This window comes from Carettochelys insculpta, chromosome 24 (genome assembly GCF_033958435.1).
Source record: "Carettochelys insculpta isolate YL-2023 chromosome 24, ASM3395843v1, whole genome shotgun sequence".
In the NCBI taxonomy this organism is placed as follows: Eukaryota; Metazoa; Chordata; order Testudines; family Carettochelyidae; genus Carettochelys; species Carettochelys insculpta.
Genome location: NC_134160.1, coordinates 8,981,394 through 9,003,742, shown reverse-complemented (window position 1 = coordinate 9,003,742; position 22,349 = coordinate 8,981,394). Strand labels below are relative to the sequence as shown.

The 22,349-nt window shown below is 50.7% G+C and overlaps 1 protein-coding gene across 3 annotated transcripts in view; it reads right to left on the bottom strand.

Annotated features, from left to right (window-relative positions):
- LDLRAP1 (low density lipoprotein receptor adaptor protein 1) overlaps nucleotides 1-22,280 on the bottom strand; it is a 50,865-nt gene extending 28,585 nt beyond the window's left edge. For 2 of the 3 annotated variants that reach the window (XM_074976488.1, XM_074976489.1), the window contains exons 1-2: nucleotides 22,097-22,280; nucleotides 3,918-4,060 (exon numbers count right to left, since the gene is read on the bottom strand). In XM_074976488.1, coding sequence (XP_074832589.1) covers nucleotides 3,918-4,060; nucleotides 22,097-22,181 — 228 coding nt within the window. In that variant the 5' untranslated portion in view covers nucleotides 22,182-22,280. Of the gene's footprint in view, nucleotides 1-1,784; nucleotides 1,885-3,917; nucleotides 4,061-22,096 lie in introns of those variants that run through there. The other variant, XM_074976490.1, reaches the window with a different exon arrangement.
- Nucleotides 22,281-22,349: the final 69 nt, after the last annotated feature.

Sequence of the window (22,349 nt, the reverse complement as noted above, 5' to 3'; positions counted from 1 at the left end):
ACATGGACCAGCAAGAGAGGGGTGACATGCAGTCGAGTTTGACTGATCCCCTAAGTGTTATTTTATGATTACACCACAGCTGTAGGAAGCCACTATCATCTGTTCAAGCTGCCTTAAGTTGTCCCATAAAGGGAGAGTTTATTGAAAGTCTGATCCTCAAGTTACTGAAGAGTCAGTAGGTGTGTTGCCCGATAAAGAGACAGGCTCAAGCCCATCGAAGAGCGGAGGTTGTTAAAAGAGGAAGTGAAAGCTTTGATACCCTCCCAGGCCTGCCGACAGGGCGGGGGCAAATGCACACGGACCCAGCAGTAGCAGCAGCTGGAAGCTCCAGGCCCTTTTAAAATGCAGTGGGAAGGATGGGGGAAAGGGGGTGCCTCAGCTCTGTACTCCTGGCAGCTCTGAGAGCAGACTGCCTTTGGCCCCTTCCACCCAAGGCCCCGCCCGTTCTGGACAAGGAACAGGCCCCACACCCCTTGCTCCTGGGTCCCTGGTGGCCGTCCACCCAGCTGATCCTCCATCTAATGCACCAGGCTCTGTACTCAGACACCAGGGTGTCATTCTGTCTCACTGTCCTACGGACAACTGGAATCAGGGTTTGCTTGCAGCTTCTGCAGCATTCAGGTTGACTGGCTCAGGAGGGTGGATAAGGCATGGCAGGTTTAAAGGAAGCAGGCTAGCTACCAGAGCAGCTCCAGCTGGTCAACACTGCCAATCGCAGTCAGTCATTCTAAAACCCTACACAGGCTGCCACTTGTTTCCCACAAGTAGGATTTTAAAGTACAACATTTAATTGGATTTCTGGATTGAGCCTCTAGGGCACACCTGAGTCCTCAACTCAAGTTCATCTCTGCTAACGCAAAGGCTAGACGTGTCCAGTACGAAAGAATAAGCAGAGTATTAAATAATCACATGACTCGAGGAGCTCGGGCTTCAACACCATCCTGTACAGGCATCCCCAAGCTCCAGTCCTCCCCTCCCTGCTAACACAGGAATGATGCTTCTACTCCAGACATTGCAGAACTGGGTCCCTTGCCAGCTGCTAATTTGCCGGCCAACCAGGTTGCGCCTGCTAGCATGGGCACAATAGAGCCCAGGCAGAGGAAGCCTGCAATTGCAACACAGTCTGTGGAGCTCTTTAGTTCCCAGGTCTTTACTCCGTATCAGAAGGACAAATGGCTGGAGCCTGGACACGACAGGTTTGGGCACATAAGAGCGGTGGACTATTGCCAAAACCACCTAACTACTTCTGTGGTCCTGATGCTCCAACCTGGTATTGCTTAGACATTTAGCAGCAGTCACAAGTTCCTGTTTTCCTTGCATTTTAACAGCCCTTCATGATACAGCCAGTTCAGATCAGAAAGGCCAGCAGATGATTAAGAGCATTAGGTTGCTAATTAGTACGCGACGTTCTGCCACCTGCGACCACTGTTCCCTCTATTTTTCCTCCCCATTTATGGGTCAAATAGTCTTTTTAGTGTGCACCAAGGCATGTGCAAATGCGCACCACCAATAGGAACACAGGCTGCCAGCTGGGGGGGCTCAGCTAATCAGCTGGGCAGCACCTCAATCTCTCCTAGGCAGCTGCCCAACCACTCAGCATACAGGGAACATTGCCTGCCACGCAATATGGACAACCTCAGCTCTATTTGGCAGAGGTTGGGTCATCTCCCTACTTGCAAGGCGGCCATGAGATGGCACCATTTCAGAGTGCCCTCAGCTACCCGGCACGATCCACTCCCCAGCACCATCCCTCAGTTAAGAGCCTCAAGGAGAGTTGTACTTACAGGGAGGGTTCTTTGGGCGCAACCCCAGAGTCCTCTAGACAAGGCCATGAGCTTCCACCCACCACAGTCGTGATCACGAGAGATCCAGGACACATCATGACTAGCCACCCAAGAGTTAGTAGGCACCCAAGTGAGACAGATGAAAGTCAGCGTCATGGAGACAGACAACGTCACAGCACTTTGTAAGCAAACATTTTTTTCCAAGAGCCATGCACTGTTTTTGCCCTGTGACAGTGTGGGAGAAACCACAGAACAGGGAAGCAAGCAGCCCCCACCCCAAGGGTGGAAGTGAATGCCAGGACATACTGGAGAGCCCAGTGCGAGGGGCCTGGCTCTGGGCTGCTGGAAGAGGCAGGGCTGTGGGCAAAGGGAAAAGGGCTAGGGACAGACTCCCCCAGCAGTGGAAGCTGGGAGCCCGGGGGAGGAATGCACCAGCCCACCTTGAAGGGGAAGATGTCCAAAGCTTAAAGCCAGGAAGGGCCACCCTTCCCAGTCTCGGCTACTACGTACGCAGCAAGCTGCGGCACTCATTTAGAGACATTCCCATATGCTTTAGGGCCAGACGCTCAGCTGGCACAAGTTTGCAGAGAGCAAGGACGTTAGTGGAGACTCTGCCCCTAGGTTTTCCAAATAGGCTCAGCTGCTCCAGGAATCCCAATCCACCCTGGAGTTCAGAGTGGAAGGAATTAGTTCTCGTGTCTGGTTTCCCAGAAGCATCATCATCCCTCCCCCACATCTCACCCCGGCTTAAAGTTCAGTCTGTGCAGCTCATTGCCTGGAGCATTTAGCCACCGCATTCAGTTTTACGTGGATTAACCACATGACTGAGTCTTCGCCTCATTCCATTTCGTAAGGGTCTACAGAAGCATTAATCTGACGCAGCATGAGTAGTGAACAAGGATGGACTCCTGAGTAAGTTGCAGTGTTAAATATTTAACAATTGGTAGCTGTGCTGCGCTGGCAAAATTAGAGAGAGACATCACTCAGCTGCACCCGATACTAACTGCCTTTTCAGAGGCCAGGAAAGAGTAGGACTAACTGTACCTTCTGCTGATTCACCATTGGATGGTGAAGCTCAGAGAAGCCCATTCAACCAGGGACACTGGAATTAGAGACACAGCAGCACCTTGAAGAGGTTTCCATCATATACGTGGCTTAAAGTTTTCTTCAATGGCTATTCAGTATCTCCAGTGGGGAAAAAACATTCCGATACCACTGCAGCCAACAACCCCCCCATGGTGGGGGGGATGGGAGGGGCAGGGAATTCCCATACCAATGTTCTAATAACCCACCTCCAGGGAGACAGTTTGACATGAAGGGCACACGGGCTGCCTTTAAAGTAGTTGCCTGTATTGAGAATTCAAGATTTGGCAACATGTGCCTTAGAAAAGGTACCCACATAACTCTAGTCTCTCCCTGTGGTATCTATTAGCAATCCTGAAGCTTTCCTGTACCCGTGCGTGATGGCTGTGATGAAGGGTTAACCATAGCTACAGATGCAGCAGCCACCATTTAGGGCCTTTTCTTCCTACAGGATGAACCTCTCTAATCTGGAACTCTCGTCTGGCAACATCCATAATCCAGCATGATTTTAACTAGCCAAATGACCACTTACCATGGGTGTGGCCAAGTTTCCCGCAGTCCCATAAAGTTTGTTTCCAGCCACCAGTTCTGGCTCTTAGTGTTTTGTGCTGTTATTTACCTGTAGTTTACCCCTAAACGTTTAACAGGTTAGTAAGCAGTGAAAGCGCTGGTAATGTGCTAGACAACATTGACCTCCTGTGGTCCAGAAAATTCTCTCATCTGGCACCAGTCAGGTTCCGAGAGTGCTGGACAAGAGAGGGTCAACCTCTACAAAGAGAGCTAGGTAGACCCATCTGAGTAAGTTCTGCTTGACTGCACAAAGCACTAGAGAGATGCTAGGTTTTATTCCAACTGCACCCCAAGGTCTCTCCTGGGTGCTCTATCCTCTCCTAGGGAGTGTGTGTTTAGGAAGTATTTACATTCAGGACGTTAGTGTTCCAGAATTATTGCTTCAACCACAGAAAGACAAGAGTTTGCATTGTTTGGTGTTGCAGAGATCTCCTTGATAAAGGAGTCAGAGCTACTTAAAACTCTGACCAAGGCACTCACCATTGCGACAATTCTTTTGACGGCAGCTGCTGAGAGTTCTTCTCCTTTGGGCTGTTCCACCATTGTCATGCCCATGTACTTCAGGTTGAAGAGCATTCCCTCCAGGAGGGTCTCTCTCGTATCTGTCCAGTTTTCTGGTAGCTCTGAGGAACAGCAGAGATCTTTAGTTTCAATGCACAAGGACCCCCGCTTTGGGCAGCATGAAAATACCACACAAACATTGCCAACTGCATCTTCATGTACCATCACATGAGCCAGCTGCCTCTTCGTGTACTTTGCTCAGATGTCAGACATGGCCATGGAAAGCCACCACGAAACAATCGTGACTGGGTAGTATTTGAGTGTGCGCCAGCTACAGGAAGCGCTTGAAGCGGGCTACAATGAACTAGCCACATTGTTCTGAAAATACCTTGTTCAAGCCAACTAGCCACACATGGATAGCGTGTTGTACACCACAGAGTTCGGACAGTGCTATTCTGCTCTCAGTGAAGACTTCAGAGAGAAGCACTGCTTGAAGGGAGATGTTCAGGCCAGGAGAAGGAACCTCATGGGAATGAGGGGCATGATCCAGATGGACCAATACTCAGTCTGATCTCCCATGGAAGGGAGAAAAGGCGGCCCCACAACTCATCTGGCTTTGCCTTGCGCGATTCAGGAAACAGGCTGCAACCACCTCACAGCAGAACTAGGGGTACAGTTTGAAGCAGGATGCTCAGCAATGCAGAATCACAGGGACTTCTACAGGTCATCTAGTCCAGCCCCCTGCACTCAGGACGGGGCTAAGTATTATCTAGACATTCCTGACAGGGGTTTGTCTAACCAGGTGATAAAAATCTCCAAAGGTGGAGATTCCACAGCCTCCCTAGGCAATTTGTTCCACTGTTTAATCCACCCTGAGTTAGGCAGTTTTTCCTAGTATCCAACCTAAAGCTCCCTTGCTGCAATTTAAGCCCACTGCTTTTTCTCCTCTTCTCAGAAGTTAATGAGAATAACTTTTTTTTACTCCATGGCCATGAACACCCGTCCTCTGCAAGGAAAAAAAAACCCACCACCTTTGCCCGATTTGGCTCCTTTAAGCAGTGCCCTGTGGCCAAGTCCTCCGACACTGGAGAGAAAGTTCCTGGGAGTAAGTTTATTTACAAAGTTTTTCTGCAGTTGGTGAGCAAGTGCAGCAGTCTCCAAATTTTTCCACAGTCTTATTCCTCTTTTGCCTCCCGCCCTGGGAGCTGGGGCTGAGAGAAGGGCCATGAATCGGAGGTGGGGGGTGAGGGGAAAAGAGGGAAAGCAGCACGGACTTGGGTCAGATGGAGGTGGGACTGGTGCCAAGTCAGGAGCAGAAGCCACAGAAGGCCTGCGCTCCCTCCCCACCCATGGGGACCCACCACACACTTGGGGGGGATCTCTGATCCAGGGAGAAGCACGCGCCAGGCAGAGCCACCAGAGAAGATGAACTTGCATGTACTGTTCCACAGCTGTCCGAAAGGATCACACCTTCTCTGCGCTCTCCTGAGCAAAGCTCCTTGAGGACCAGCCAATCCCCTTCAAGGAGCTCCCGAATGGATTATGAATTAGCAAAAGTGGCACCAGTGCTAACATTACCTTATAAGTCTCCAGAGCGGCACAGCTTTTAGAAGCCAAAACCATGGGAGCCTTTGAGTCCAAACAAATCCCTTCAGGCAGATGCGGAACTCTGCTTACTGCTGCTCCCACTGCCAGGGCAGAGGACCGGAAGCAAGGAGTGGGGGTTGGGACAAGTCAGGATCACGTATGAGCCCAAGGCCAGGCACACAGCTGGCGTCAGATGAGCTACCGCATGAAGGGAGAGTACAGCGATGGGAGCAACTGGGCGGCACTAGCTCGCCAAGGCTGCGGCTACTCCGCCAGCTGAAGCCCAAAAAGCTGCGTCGTCGGTGTAGCAAGGGACAGTATAAATGGTTCCCTGCCGGCAGCAGCGCTCTCCTGTCGAGAACGCAAGCCCCACTCGGGGTGATGGAAGGGTTTCATGGGCAAAAGTACCAACAAACAGCGTTTGTACTGCCCGACTTCTAACCACAGATCCAACCCTCTGTTTTGAAAGAGCCGGGAGCAATTGTGTCAGCATAGCGATCACGCACACATTTCTTAACAGCAGAGACGCGCGCAAGCTATTGTTTGATGCTGATCTGCACAGATAAAGTTCCGTTCGCTCCCAAAAAAGGCCTCCCATGGCTTCCTCCCCAGGCACAGCCAAGGCAACTAACTGTACAAACCTTCTCCAGTTCCTACTTGCTGTGCTAGGCAGGGGCCCCCTGAGGAGCGAGTCTCTCTCTCCAGGCATGGAGGCACCAATTCATCACCCTGGTCCCTTGTGAAGAGGGGAAGCAAGACTAGAACAGAGACCTGGATGCTAACGGACGTGTCAGCAGCTCAGTCGCACCGAGACGAAACGCATCTACTTCACTGTAACAACAACGAAGGGTTACAGCACAGACTCACTTCATCAGATGCCCACGAAAGCTCACGCTCAAAACTTTTCTGTTAGTCTATGAGGTGCCTCAGGACCCTTCGTTGTTCTTACAGATCCAGACTAACACGGCTACCCCTCCGATACTTGACATCTACTTCACTGGTGTCCTTATTAATCCTAGGGACATTCTGGCATTCACCACAGCCTCGGGGAACAGGACCCAGGGCTTCTCGCTCCAGAAGGGCAGGCCCCTGCTGCCAGAAGAAAAAGATACCCCTTCCAGCAATACTAGAGTAGCAGATAAGCAGCTCTATTTCATGCCATAGGCTAACCAGCTCGGTCCCCCTGGAAAGGGCTGGTGCCAGCCCTATGGCAGACATTACATCATAAGTAAAGCCTTGTGACCACAAAACAAAATTTATTTCTGCCCACAGTGGGGGAATTTTGTTTTGTGCCCCGACACGTGCGGGCGTGGACCACCAGTAGAAACACACACTGCTGGCTGTGGGCACTTTGTTAATCATCTGGGTGGCATTTGAATCTCTCTGGGGGAGCCACCCCAGGGCTCAGCTTACCAGGAACACTGCTTGAGACAAGTTCTCGTTCCGCCTAGGAGCACGGGAGGCTGTTTTTCAATCCTCTCTATGGAAGGCATGAAAGAAGGCACCAATGGGTGTGTGGGAGGGGGGGGCACTCAAGAGCCATCTTGGGTAGAAGAGAGTCAGCTGTACTTAACCCCACTTGCATGCTGGCAAGAAGGGGAAGTCACAATACACCGGAGAGGACTAACGCAAGGATCCCACTGCAGGAAAAGGGACTTGAAGTTGTGTTAGCGATTGTACAAAAGCAAAACAGCGTCTCACGTTAGGCTTTCAACCCATGAAACTGGGCCTTCAGAGTTATCCAGGGAGTGCCTCCTTTACTGGTGGAGGCAGCAGCAGCAGCATGAGAGAGCATCAACGAAGTGGAAAGGGACCTCGAGAGGTCGTCAAGTCCAGTTGCCTGCCCTCACGGCAGGGCCAGGCACCATCTAGATCTAGAATCATAGAATCCTAGGGTTGGAACAGACCTCAGGAGGTCAGAGTCCAGGCCCCTGCCCAAACCAGGACCAACCCCAACTGAATCCCAGCCAGGACTTAAAAACCTCCAGGGATGGAGGTTCCACCCCCTCTTCATCTGATAATCCATGACAGGTACCTGTCCAACCTGCTCCTACATATCTCCAGGGATGGAGAATCCACGGCCTTCCGAGGGTCTGGTGCTTGCTTCAGAAACACCAATGGCCCTGCTCCAGGGAAGTTCCATTCCAGATCCAACTGCTTCTTCTTCCACTACCACCCGGCTACCGCGGCACTGTCTGCGACCAGCCATCCACAGCGAGGGAGATGGCAGGTGCTCAGTGCGCGGTGCCGGTCTCCAGGTGGCACACAGCCACCCCCTCCTCACCAGCAGGAGCTATTATCCCTCAAAGGTCTTGCAGGTGTTCCTCTGCCGCACATCCACCCTTCCAGAACCTGTACCCACATGCTCCCTTTCCCAGGAGCGGCAGCTGCAATAAGCCCTTCGGACAGGCCACTCGAGCACCAGCTGGAGCCTGTTCCAAGCTCTCCCAGCGAGTTTCGCTCCCTGTAGGTGCAAGTGATCAGAGGTGGAAAAAGTACACCAAAGGCTACTTGAGTAAAAGCGAAGCAGCTCTCACTTCTGGATACTTGAGTACAATCAAGATGTGACACACATGGGTGTCCTTTTACTCAAGCAGTTTTCCAGCAGGTCGCTGGTGACTTGTACTTAAGTACCTCCCCCACCCCCCGGCAGCTTTACTTTCACTCGGGTAACTTTAGGGTTACCTTCCCCACCTCTGCAAATGACCGCCTGGCAGTGGGTCGGTACAGGACTACCCCACTAGCAGACAAATGACTCTAGGGCAGGGGTGGGCAAAATATAGCCCCAGGGCTGAATCTGGCCTGCTTAACACTTGGGCCTGGCCCCACAGGCTGCATGTGGCCTGCATGCTATTTATATCCCACTGCCAAAGTGGCAGCGGACTTTTTTAAATAGCCGCAGGGGCCCCAGACGGTAGCCAGGTGGCACAGTAGGGGCAGGGAGGCCCTTTAAATAAAAAGCAGTTTAAAGGTCTCGAGGGTCACGGCTCTCAGCCCCCTCTGCTACCCCACTGCCTGGCCACCACCCATGCACAGCTCTTGCTATTTAAAAGGCCTGGGGCTACCAGCCCCTACCACTACTCTACAGTGGGTTATAAACAGCATGCAGGCCACATGCAGCCCACGGGCCACACCCGCCCCCGCCCCACAACGCACAGGGAGTAATTTCATTCATAAGAAAGTTGCAGCCTCTGACATCTTTCCAAGATTCAGATTGCCCTGACCGACCCCCACCCTCCGGCAAACGTTATTGCCAATCCTGCACTGCCCACTCGCAATGGCATCACATCAAGCCCATGCGCCACACCCCCAGATGGTGCAGATGCAGATCAGAAATGCCCTGCCGGCTACAGGAGACGAGTCAAGTGCGGCCATCCCAACCCTCTGGGTACGTACACTACATGGGTCACATCCCACTGCCTGCCGGAGCTGTTTTCCCTGCTGCCTCGTGCTTGCCACAAAGCCCATCAAGAACTGCACGCTGCGGAGCGGACGCAGGTGCGTAAGTTTCGCAAGCCCTTCGTGCCACCCCTCCCCAGTTGTACTGTAGGAATCAGGACAGAGCAAGGCCCTGGCAAACTCCAGTGCTTTAGGGTGGCAGGTTCATGTGGCCACAAACAGGGCTGACCTTATGATTTTTGGCATCCAGTGCAGCCTGGGCACTGCACCCTCCATCCCGCACTGGAGAGGGGGAGCAGCCATTGCATAGGGGGCTACATTCAGGGCTACAGGAGCAAGGTAGGGAGGCTGGAAAGTGAGCAGGTGGCATGAGCAGAACACCTGGCTGGAGCTGCACCCAGAAAGCAGAGCAAGACCAAGTGGGGGGCTGGAAGATGGAGCAAGGGGTGGGGGTTAGAGCTGCCAGGGCTAGGAGAAGGAAGGGGCACACAAGGACCAGTGCTACCCACAGCATTGGTGCCCAAATTTAATGGCACCCTAACAAGCTAGTGCCCTACACAGCTGCATATGAGAGAGACCGGGTTCGATGGAGGGCAACCAAAATGCTTAGGGGGTTGGAGTACATGACCTACGAGGAGCAGTTGAGGGATTTTGGGTTTATTTAATTTGCAGAAGAGAAGAGCAAGGGACAATTTGATAGCAGCCTTCAACTTCCTGAAGGGGGGCTCTAAAGGATAGAGAGGCTGTTCTCAGCAGTGAGGGATGGCAGAACAAGGAGCAATGGTCTATAGTTGGAGGGGGAGGCGTAGGTTGGATATCAGGAAAAACTATTTCAACAGGAGGGTGGAGAAACCCTGGAATGAGTTACCAAGAGAAGTGGTGGAATCTCCACCCCTGGAGGTTTTTAAGTCCTGGCTTGACAAAGCCCTGGCTGGAATGATTTAGTTGGGGTTCATTCTGCTTTAGGTGACGGGCTGAACTCCATGACCTCCTGAGGTCCCTTCCAGCCCTATGTTTCTATGACATGCCTAAAGACAGCCCAGGCCACAATCTCGCCTCACTACCCTCTCCTCTGCTGAGCAGAGCGGCAGGTTTGCCCCACAACACAGCCTCCACCACAGGTCTCTGCTCTGTGCAAAAGATTACAGAGGGAGACATCAGAATTGGAATCATTTGCAAATCTGACACGTTTAAATTAGGCTTCAACAGAGATCTCACCTGTCCAATGCAATTTCCCCAACTTAGATGTTCTCAGAAACGGGGCACATCCTACATAACTTAATTTGCTTCATCTGCTGGTCTGGCTAGTGACAGGTAACCTCCCTTTCCCCTGGGCTCTCTGTAAGAAACCCTGGATTCTAGAGTGTGTACCCCAATAATCTGGGGAAGGGGGGGGTCCTACCCACGACAGCTCACAACCTACTAAATGTGGTAGTCTTTAAGGTGCTACAAGGACTGCTTGTTATTTATGCTTCCCCAGAGAACACCTCTGTGTAATTCCACACCCAAAGGTGACTTCGCCATGATGCAGAGCAGGGAAAGGCAGCAGTTTGCAGAGTGACTCAGACATCACTGCCTGCCGCTCATTCAGGGCAATGACAGGCTGTGGAGAGGAACCTGCTCTGCTGTGTTTTGGAGCCAGATATAGTTTCACCCTCTACCTTTCCAGGGAAGACCTGTAAAGCGTTTTGAAACCTAAGCACTACATCAGTGGTAGTCAATCAGCCGACCAGGGGCCAAATCCAGATGGTCTCGAGTGGACCCCAAAAATCTTTTTATTCACTTATCATTTGTATTATTTTCTCTGGAACATGCCTACACCTTGAGCAAAAAATGTGGACCCAGACAAAAAAGACTGCCCTGGGGCTACATTGCCAGCATGCTGCAGGACAGATGTTGCCAGGGCTACATCAGAAGCAGATCATTAGATTTTAGGGTTTTACTGTCCATTCACTTTCACACTGAACTCAATAATGCCTGGGAGTAATGAACCATTACTGGGGCAATGTCCCCACCTTTGATATAAGCAGGAATGGCTCCCACCCCATTTAGTTTGCTTCTTCCACTGGTCCTATTAATGACAGGTGGCTCTTACTTCCCTACCCCTGGCTTTTTTTTCCCCCCCTCTCCTTCTGCTTCACCCCCACCCAACTCTATACAAACTCTAGATTCTTATTTCTGCTCCAGATCAGAAGTGAGTCTTACACACTGCTCATTACCCAATAAATTTGCTCATTCTCTAATAAATTTGTTAGTCTTTCAGGTGGTGCAGGGCCTGCTTGTTTTTTGTGCAGCTATCAAACTATTTTATGCCTCCTTCCAGCTGCAGTACAGTAAGAGCATAATTGCATCCCTGTGACAGATAGCAGGGACACTAAAGGTGTTGGTCACTGGGACCTCCGGCACTCTGGGATGGTGGGAAGAACACAAAGGCTGTGTCTACACTTGCATGCCTCTTTTGAAAGAGGCATGCAAATTAGGGAAATCAAAAATGCAAATGAAGTGCAGACTTACATATCCAGCACCTCGCGCAAATTCTTTCGAAACAGCTTCTTTCAAAAGAAGAAAACCAGCTTGGATGCAGCTCTTTAGAAAGTAAAACTCACCTTTGAAAGAGCCTTTCTTCCCCGCCCCCCCGCTTTTTTTTTTTTTTTTTTTAAAGGAAGACGGGTTCTTTCAAAGATGGGTTTTACTTTCGAAACAGCTGCATCTACACTGCTTTTCTTTCGAAATAATATGCAAATGAGGTCACAGATATGTAAATCTGCACTTCATTTGCACTTCTGATTTCCCTTATTTGCATGCTTCTTTCAAAAGAGGAATGCAAGTGTAGACACAGTCAAAGGGTATGTCTACACAACAAAGTTACTCTGGAATTATTATTCCAAAATCTGCTATTTCAGAACAATGTGTCTACACTACAGGGAAGCCCTGGAATAAGCAAACCTTATTTCAAAATAGGCTCTATTGTGTGTAGACACCATTTCGAAATAGAACCACTCGATTCACTATGGCTTATTTCAAAATAGACTATTCCCTGTCTACACAGCCTCTACGTTGAAACAGGTGCTATTCCTTGTACAATGAAGTTTACCTATTTTGAAATAAGGCACCTGCTATTTCAAAATAGTGGTTGTGTTGCATAGACACTAGCAAAGTTATTTCAAAATAACTTTGCTGTGTAGACATACCCAAAGTCAGAGAACACAATAGTGCTCAGGCTGACATTAGGTTTCAAAGAAATACCACTATTGAAATGATGATGGTCGTTCAGCTGTTGCAGGCTGTCTGAAGGCTCAGGAATAAAGACACTTGCATTCATATACATATGGATTGGCTCTCCTCGGCTTGGAAGTCTAGTGTCCCCCCCTCCCCATTTTAAATAAGGAAACCCTACATACAGGGAGTGGATTCTGTGCAGCACTGTAAGGCAAACAGGGCATAGAAAGTCAGTGAGGTGACCATACAAACATACCTGCATTAAGAGTCAGACACAGAGAGTCTGTTAAGGAAACAGGCACATGACATGGCCTCTTTTTGTGCTCACCCAGGCATCTACAATATGCCCAGCACTGTAATTACACAAAGGTTTACCAGGTCCTAGATCTTTTATGAATGAAGACAGCTTTGAACACCATTGCTAAAAACACAGCTCCTCCATCTCCCTCCCTCAGAAAAAGCAACTCCCAATTTAGCCAGGTCTCCAGGACAACCCTGGGGGCTTTCTGCAGCCAGAGATACATGCCAGGTAGGAAAACAAGGGCCTTCCCCTCCTGCAACTGCAAATCAGTCTTTTCAAAAGCACAAGTAAGTGGGGGGAGCAGAAGATGGACAGACTGGGATAAAAACTAACTACTCCCACTTTTGAGGTTTACCAAGCGTTGTCATCAGCCGCTGAGTGCGATACAAGCCAGGACTCGTTGTTTGGGGGAGAACATACAAGCAAGCCTGCCTGAACCTGACAAAACTGGTTTTGCTCTCCAAGGAGATCCATAGAAGCCATCCGCTGTGGCTAGCGCAGGTCAGCGCTCTCCAGAGACTGCAGCTCCGTTGGCGATATATTACACCCCCGCGTCTGCATTTGGAGGTTTGGAATCTGACCTACCAGCTGTGGTCAGAGGCATGAATCATGTCACCCCTGCACTGTGTCCATCTGCTCTCTCCTGATGAGCAGATGCATAATGCCCCATATTCCTGAATATTCAAGGGTAGTGGTATCAGGGGGTCCACTAGATGTGCTGTTTATATGTGCAACTGAACCAGGCAGCCCAGGAAAAGGACCACATGCTAGCCTGACAGCAGGCAAGGGACAAGGAAAAAGAGGAGTGACCACCAACTGGTTTAAAATAAATAAATAAATAGAGGGTTTGCAGCACAGCAGAAGCACTGAAGCTATTTGAATGTTAGTGCAATGGATTCTAGTGTCTTTCTTGGCTGTAACTACTCCCAGGCACACACATGGCTCCCACGGGAGAATCAGAGAACCCTCACCCAGGCTGGGATTCCTGGGAATGCGAGTTTGGAGTCCAAGTGGGCCACCGGGAAGAGCCAGACTGGAAAACAGCCCAAGTTCCTAGCCCTGTTGATCTACTAGACTGATCCATCTCCATCAGGGTCACACGGGAGAACGTCATTTACCAAAGCAGGGGCTGCGCAGCATTGGACAGTAAACTTTGTCACGAGAATTTGGAACACCCAGTTGGTTCCCAGAGGCGGGGGAGTCTTGCATTCAGACTCACAGCTCCTCCAGCCTGTGGGACAAGGCGAGAGAGTCAATTTTGTTTAGATAGCCGGAGTCTCTCACTAGCCACTGTACCAGGAATGCTATTGTTAGCCAGGCTTTGTTTTAAAAGAGCTTCCCCTGCCCCCACCCTTGGGGCTGTGCAGATGACCCACTCCCAAAGTTCAACAGGAAACCCAGGACAAGCCAGATGCTTTCCTTAACTTGGTACCATCTGTTTACAGACACAGCGCAAGGAGGGCTGAATTCTGTCTGTGTTAGAAAGTCTGGCTGCCTTGGCTTCCCACCTAGTCAATTCGAGGGTGGGACAGCTTACATGAGGCACCAGCACCTCTCTCGCAATACATCTGAAGGTCTGCCAGCAAGGGACATAACATATCAGTCTCAAGGGGCTTTTTCATTCTCAGAGCAGCCTAAGCTGGGAGGGAGGAGGGGGAAAAAAAAAGGCAGATTAAGAGCCAGATATCCCTTGTTTGTTTAATCTGCTGCTCCTCAGTCAATAGCTTTCTCTGTGGCTTTCTGCAAGCCGCTCTCTTCCACCCAACCCACCTCTTCCCTGCACCAAACGCAAGGGCTCCTGCCCAGCTCGGAGGGATGCATGCCGCAAGGTCATCTTTACAGTGCATGCCTTTGGAAAGGGGAATAGTCTCTCCTGGCAGGTGGCTTTTAAAGCCCCCTGAAATCTCACTACAGTTTGCTGGTGCAGCGTTTCCCCAATTTTATTTGGCTACAGAACCTTCTTAAACGCCAAAGAATTTTGCGAAGCCCCATTCCCAGGCTCTACCCACCCCCGAAACCCACCTCAGCCCTCAAATCTGCTCCCCTATCCCCAAGTTTTACCCCCCATCCCATAAACCCACCCACCCACAGGCTTAACTGCTCTCAGTCCAACCCCCCACAGCCCTCAATTAACCTGCCTCAGCTCCAAACTGGCCCCTGGGACTAACCCATCCATAGTGCTGGCTGGGGAGCTTATGCCAGGCAGCCACGTGTGCCCAGGAGAAGGAAGGCTGGCACGAAGATTTTCTGCTGGCAGGGGTGAAGGGCGAACGGGGTAAGTGAGGGGCTTTCTAGAGCTCCCTCCCATCGCTGCTGAAACAGAACTAATTCAGTTGGTTTAACAACCGGATCCCTCCCACCGCCCTAAATTCAGTTCTACTGTTCCAGCAGCGCCAGGGCAGGGAGCCACACAGAAGTCAGCCATTGTAATGGCATTTTCTCGCAGAACCCCGGAGTTCTGGGTAACACCATTTGGGAAAAACCGCACCAGCCAATCTCGGCTCTCAGAGGCCTGGAATGGAGGTTGCCAACTCTGACCTCCTGTGACCTGAGCAGTTTACAACACCTTGTCCTAATTTGCCTTCTGGGTGGTGAGCCTGGGAGCAGTGGGGGGGGTCCCCTTTTCCAGCTTCTGGATCAGGAAGGCTAGAAATTTTTTATTTATTTATTTATTTATTTTTTAAACACAGCAGAGGTTCACATAAAAACAGGGCTCCAGAACTGTCTCCTCCAGGCTTAATACTCGATGCCTGGAGGAGACCGGTGGAGGTTAGGAAGCACGAGATAAAATGGCAAGTTGCCAACCCTGTTAACACAAGCAGGGAGGAGTAGACTGCTGAGGAGAAGTTCCATTTCCAACAGGTTGCAAAAAACCAACAAACCGCCCCCAAAGCTGCGTTGCGCTTGCATGCTGGGGATAGGGGTGGCAAGTGCAGCGCCTCTCAGGGGCTGGGAAAGGTTATCTGGGCATTAAATGGTGAGAAGTATCAGAGAGGGAGCCATGTTAGTCTGTAGCTTCGAGAACAAGAAGTCTTGTGGCACCTTATAGACTAATATATGTTGGAGCATAAGCTTTCGTGGGCAAAGACCCGCTTCATCAGATGCGGGAGTGGGGAGGTGGTTTCAGAGGGGTATTTAAAGAGTGGGGTCCCAGTAAGAGGGAGGGCCAGAGCTGACAAGGTCTATTCAGCAAGGTGGAATGGCCCAGTATCAACAGTACTTATCAAAAGAGGAAAAAAACAAGTCAGATCAGAGAGGGGGATGTGAGCCTTTGTCAGAGTCTAATGGGAAGATATTAGCACCCAGAGCAGAGAAACTGCCTTTGTAAGCTGCGAGCCACTCCCAGTCTCTGTTTAATCCATGGTTAATGAGTCAAATTTGCAAATAAATTGCAGCTCAGATTTCTCTCTCCATTTGATTTTTAAAATTTTGATAAGTCCTGTTGCTACTGGGCCATTTCCACCTTGCTGAATAGACCTTGTCAGCTCTGGCCTTCCCTTTTACTGGGACCTCTCTTGAAATACCCCTCTGAAACCACCCCTCCACTCAGGCATCTGATGAAGAGGGTCTTTGTCCACGAAAGCTTATGGTCCAAAATATTTTTTAGTCTATAAGGTGCCACAAGACTTCTTGTTGTTCTCTGGGCATTAAAGCAACTCAGCAATCTTGTTCTAGGGGTTGCGTATTCAGGGTAAGAGCTAGAGTGGGGTGTTTTTGTTTGTTTTTTTTGAGGGAGTGGAGGGCAGAGACCAGTGTTCCCTATATGCTGAGGGCTTGGGCAGCCACCCAGGAGAGATTCAGGTGTCACCCAGCTGATTAGCAGAGCACCCACAGCTGCCTGCAGCTGGCAGTATGTGTTTCTACTGGTGGTGCACAGCTCTACATTAAATTTATTCTGTTCATTGGATGGACAGGGTGGGGCAGGGGGTACCCAAAGGAGTACTGCCAGACGCCACAGGAGAGGATCCTGCTGCTCAGGTGTTCCCTCTAATTTTCTTCCCCCAGTTATCCATGGGCGGAATAAATTGTTATGTGCACCGAGGCCTGTGGCGCTGTGCACCACCAATAGAAACACAGGCTGCCAGGTGTGGGCACCCTGGTTATCAGGTGGGTGGAACCTGACTCTCCTAAGCAGCCACCCAAGTGCTCAGCTTACAAGGAACACTGCTCAGGATGCACTTTGACTCAGCCCCACAGTAGGCAGTCTGAAAGGGACAGCGCTCAGAGGCAGACAGGTAGCTGGCCATGGCTAACAGCAGCACCTGGATGGGAAGGAAGCTCCTTGATTTCAGTTTAGCCTCTGAAGTGCTCAGAGAGGAAGACAGTTTGTAGCCCAGGAAGGGGCAGCAGTCAGAGCGAGGGTCTTTCCGAGCAGTAGCAGGAACCGTGACCAATGTTCCCTCTCATCTTTTCCATCCATCCATGGATTTTTTTCCATCCGGGTGTGAAGAGAAATTTTTACATGCACTGAGGCATGTGCCAAGGTGCACCACGCATAGAACACAAAACCTAGCTGTAGGGGCTCTGGTAATCAGCTGGGTGGCATTCGAATTTTTCCTGAATGGCTGCATGAAGCCACTGGTTACCACAAACACGGGCCGTGGTTCATCTTTCCATCAACCTCACCAAACTCATTCCCACCCCTGGATTTCCCCACTAAAGCTTCCAAGAGCTTATGAGGCGAGCAGAGAACAAGCTTTCCCCACGCTGTGGGGAAAAAAAACACCAGGAAATTCCCACTCCCCTCCTGGTTTGGATGAGCAGCACTTCCTGCCAGCTCTCCACTCTTTTGCACAGCCTCACCATTGCACAGACAGGCAGAGACTGTCACACCTTTGGTGAGCTCTATAGCGCGCATCTCACAACTGATTTAGATACAAGAGCTGAACCAACATATATCAAAGAGGTAGCGGAGTGAGTCTGTAAGATGCTGCCGGACTCTTGTTGTTTTTGAAGATACAGACTAACAGATATTATGGAACACAAGCTTTGCATCTGACGAAGCAGGTCTTTGCCCACAAAAGCCTGTGCTCCAAAATATCTGCTAGCCTATAAGGTGCCACAGGACTCTTGTTTTTCAAGCCAACATACAGTTGCTCAAAATTGAGTGAGGCTGGAAAATTGACAGTGGTTTACGCTTTGGTTTTAGAGCGACTTGCTCTGACGTTCCCTCCCCCATCTCATGAGCACAAACAGCTCACTGGCACCTCAGACACAATTTCAATTCACACACCAGCCACAGTTTGCATACACACTTTCCCCGCCTGCACCCCTGCAAGCACAACTTGCTTTTGTTCTCCTCTGCACCTCTCAGAACAGGAGACACTTTTCCTCTGTTTCAAATCCACAAACGTGTCAAGGTGACCCTTCCCTGAAGCATTTGCAAGCCAATGGATGCTCCCCCTGAGGATGAACAGTTGGGGTTACCTGTCTCATTTCATCTTCTAGCAAAAGTGTGCATAAACACGTGTACAACCACAGCACATGGAAGGTACTAGATACCCTCAGACCCGTGTTCCTGTAAGCTGAGCCCTTGCGTGGCCACCTAGGAGAGAGATTAGCTGAATGAAGTGAGCCTGTGCTCACGAAAGCTCATGCTCAAAACTTTTCTGTTAGTCTATAAGGTGCCACAGGACCCTTCGTTGCTGTTACACATCCAGCAGCATGTGTTTCTAGTGGTGGTACGTATCCACATATGCATTGGTGCACATAAAGCTGATTCCACCCCAGGGATGGAAAATTCAAAGGAACCTTGGTTCAGACCAGAAACATTCCCTATCTTGGGGTCTCCAAACAAACAGAGTCCAAGGTAAGGTTTTTTGCTAGTGCCCATCCTTAAGTTCATGGGTTTGTTTGGTTTTTTTTGGGGGGTGGGGAGGAGGGGAAGAGAATCAAAGGCTAGGTCTTGTACAAACACACCTGAAGCCTTAAAAAGGCTAATGCAATCACACATGCTCAAAACCGAGAGTCCTTTCTGCAACAGGGCAGTATGCATTTATTCAGTCTGCATTTACACCCTCATTTACACAGCAGATGTCTTTGTTGCAATTGACACAAACTCCTGCTTTTATTTAATAATTCTTATGCAATTCACAAGCTTGTTCAAGACAATTTAATACAGTCCCAACAGCTTCAGTCTAAGCACAAAATCCAGTTCACTTTTAGCTATCTTGCTGGGTATTTGTCACCAAAAAAAAAAAAAAAATCCCTCCCACATCACTCCCTACAGGCCTAGTACCAAGTTTCAGACCAGAGCTAAAGCATCGACTGCAAGCTTCCTACACAGTGCCAAGAATGATCTCCAGCAGCAGGGCTGTCATTGCAGATCCAGAGATACTAGCCTCTTAATCCTTAAAGGACGCACAAAGATCTGGAGTAAATCTCACCGGCTTAGTTAAAAAAAAAAACCAGGAGTTTGATCTTGCCACTATACAGCGCAGTCTCAAGACATTAGGGTTTTTTTCTGGCACAGAGAAATCTGGCAAAGGAAAACACTATTTGTAAGACTGGATCTGAGTACTTTGGAAACGCTGCAAGGCTTTTCCGCACACCTGCTGGAGGCAAGCTACGCCCTGCTCTGGCACAGGAGCAAGAACACTTACTGTAAAACCCACTTCTCTCCTCCCATGAGCTTCTTCACACAGCTTTCAGGGAGATGGAGAAAAATCTCAGGTCGTTCCAGGATCTCATCAACAGACAGGTCTACGCATATTCACCCTGGTACGTCAGAACCTGAATGGGGCAGTGACAGGCTAATACATGGGTAAGCAACTTTTCCGAGGCAGAATGGGGAAATTTGATCTTTGAACCTCTATGTACCTTTTTAAAGTCACCGGTAATCCTACTTACACCAGTTTCATTCATAAATACATTGAGAGGCAGAGCTTCCTGTTTAGCTGGTCTTTTGTTAATTCACAGGTGGCATGGCTTTGAGCAAGCTCCCGGCTGCATGGGGGAGGAAGGGTGGGGCTGAGCACCCGCCTCGTGTTCCAACGAAACTTGGCTCACATACCACTCTTAGCACCTGTGCCGGGGTTCACTGACCCCTGGTGTAAAACTTCAGGCCTTTTGGAAGAGGGCGGACTGGAGGAGAGGTCTTGCTCTTAAAGTAAAAGGAGCAAGGAGTCCTGTGGCACCTTAAAGACTTCCAGACTTCTTTGGGCATCGGCATTCATAGGTAAAACCCACTTCGTCAGTTGCACTTGGTCTCAGAGTGTGTTGAGCAGGAGGCTGTTCCCAGACTTGGGGCATGGACTTAGGAGTGAGTGGGTGAAGGAGACAAAAGAACCAAACAGAGAATCCTGGCTGGAGCAGAGGGATTGAGATCAGCATAGTGAAAACAAGAAGCTTGAGCTGAATGCACCAGTGCAGAAAGGTAAGGGACAGCCACCCAGGGAGATCCTGGGGGCAGCATTCTGCACACACCTAAGGGATGGAGAGAGGGAGAGGCATACGGGACACGTGACAGGAAGTGAACATCTCATACTCCCATCCAAGCTGCAGCAGAAGAGATGAGAGAAAACACACAGGGTTTAGATGCTGGGAGAGGAGTCAAAGTTTCCACCAAGGCTGAGACATCTGGCAGGCCAGAGTATCATAATACTAAAAACAACTAAGATGAAGAAGAAAGTAGTTCAATTTTCCCCCCTTTCATTACTGTCTGGGAGCCAGAAAAGGAACCAAGGCTCTGTGTATATATGGCAGGTGCCCAGCCACTGGTGAATTCAAGTTACAGCTTCTGTCCAAAGGACAAGAATCCAGGACCACACTGAGCAGAACATGAAAAACGAAGCACCACGGTGTGACTTTACTTTAAAACAAACTAGTATCCTGAGTGTTGCAACAAGAAAACAAACATTTTTAATCCAGCCAATAAACCCGAAGTTACAAGTTAACCACTGGTTTAACTTTATCAAAGTACAACTAAACCAAAGCCAGAAATCCCACAAGCAGAGCCTTAACCTTTTGATGACTACAGAACCTCTGAGTTCTGCAAGTGATAGGACAGAAGGTCATTGTGACTTCTCTCAAGAGAAGCACAGGGCTAGTATCTGCCAAGCCAGAGGGTGGGCTTGGAGAAAACTTGGTTCCAGAACCAGACAGCCGGCAGAGAGGGGTGTGTGTGTGTGTGTGTGTGTGTGTGTACACACACACACACACTATGAGCTGCCACACCACATTAGGATAAGGCCACACAATTAGCAAGTTACACTCCATTCTTCTCTAGTAAATGCAGCAACTATATTATTGAAAATGAAAAAAGGAAAAAATAAAAACCTGGACCAGGGAGAACAGTTCAAAGGCTATCAAAGCAGAGAAGGAGTAGGGTGGTTTGTTTGTGAAAGGCTACATTTAGGGTCAAGAACTGGGTTCTTTCCCCCCACCCCCCAAAGGAACTCAAGTCAGCCAGCCCAGGCAGGAACAGTACGACAGCAGAGATACAGAGTTCTGGGATTTTACAGGTAAACAAAAGAAGGGGACTCACTAAATTGGCTGAAGACCTCCAGGCAGGCCAATAACCTCCCAGAGCCTCACCCAGCAGAGGAACAGTGCAGCAACTCCTAAAATATGGGGCTCTGGTTCAGGGCACTAGGAAGAGGAATGCCTTGGTTAGTGGCCAAATAACCACGCGTCACTAGACACAACACACACTGCGGCCTCCTGCACCTTAAATAACTATTAACCCAGCTTTCCAGCACTCTGCTTGTTCATTCATCTGTGGGCTGAGGACATTTTCACCATTCTTACATGGGCTCTGGCCCCCAAGTGGGGCTAGGGCCCTGATGTCCAACACAGTAGCCCCAACGCAGCTAATAAATAAGTGTGGCTAATTAACTTGAACAAAAGCTATGTATTTTCAGAACAAGGCAGCTACCTCGTTACAGCACTGGTTGAGCACCACAGGGCTAGGGACTGTGCCAGACAGAAGGAGCACGAGGTATGCCCTAAACCACCCTCCAGCCAGCAGGCAGGGATAGGGCACTAGACCAGTTTTATAGGGGCAGTGCTGAAACAAATGGCAAACCCTGGATATACAGCAGAACCCCGATTACCCGACCTCCAGTTACCCAACACCCCACATTATCCATCCCACATGCTCCAGCCCCATGGCAGCCAGCCCCCACATTACCCAGCCCTTCAGCACCCCGGGTTGTGGCACCGAAGGGGAGCAGATCAGATAGACGTACAGGGGCCTGTTTTGCAGTGCCTGGGGCTGGCCTCTCTCTGCGCCAGGAGGGCGCTGGGAAGGCAAGAGCAGAGGGCAGAGGAGGGATTCCATTGCCTGGCTGCAAAGGACAAGGAGGAGTTTTCACCTGCCCACCACCCAGGCACAGCCTGGTGATCCGGCCAGGGAACAAGCCCCCCTCCACCCTCTCGCCACTCAGGTCGCGGGAAGCGAGTGGCAGCCCTCTCCCCCCGGGCTCCCCTCCTGCCTGCTCCGGGCAGGCCAGCGGCAGGGAGAGGCGCCCGGGGCTGCCAGCCGGGCACCCTCCCGAAGCAACGCGGGCGGCGGAGGCAGAGCGAGCGAACGCTGCTCCCGGGCCAGGGGCGGCTCCAGCAGGGCGCAGCGCCGGGCACGGCCCCAGGCCGGGGGGGGGGTGTGGGCTGCGCCCCCGGGAGAATTACCACCCCCGCGGCGCCCCGCACTCACTCTTGTGCTTGCCGCTGCCCCAGGACTGCTTGGCGGCGCTGGGGCTGCGGATGATGGCCCGGCCCGCCGAGCGCAGCGCCTCCATGGCGCGCCCCAAACTCCCGCAAAGTAACTTTTCCCAGCGCTGCAGCGGGCGGGCCGCAGCCGCCTCCCGGCCCGGGCGGTCGAGGGATGATCGCGTGGGGGAAGTGGGAGGTGGCCCGGTATGTAAATCCGCCCGGGGTGGGGCTGCTGACGTGCCCTGGCGCAGCGC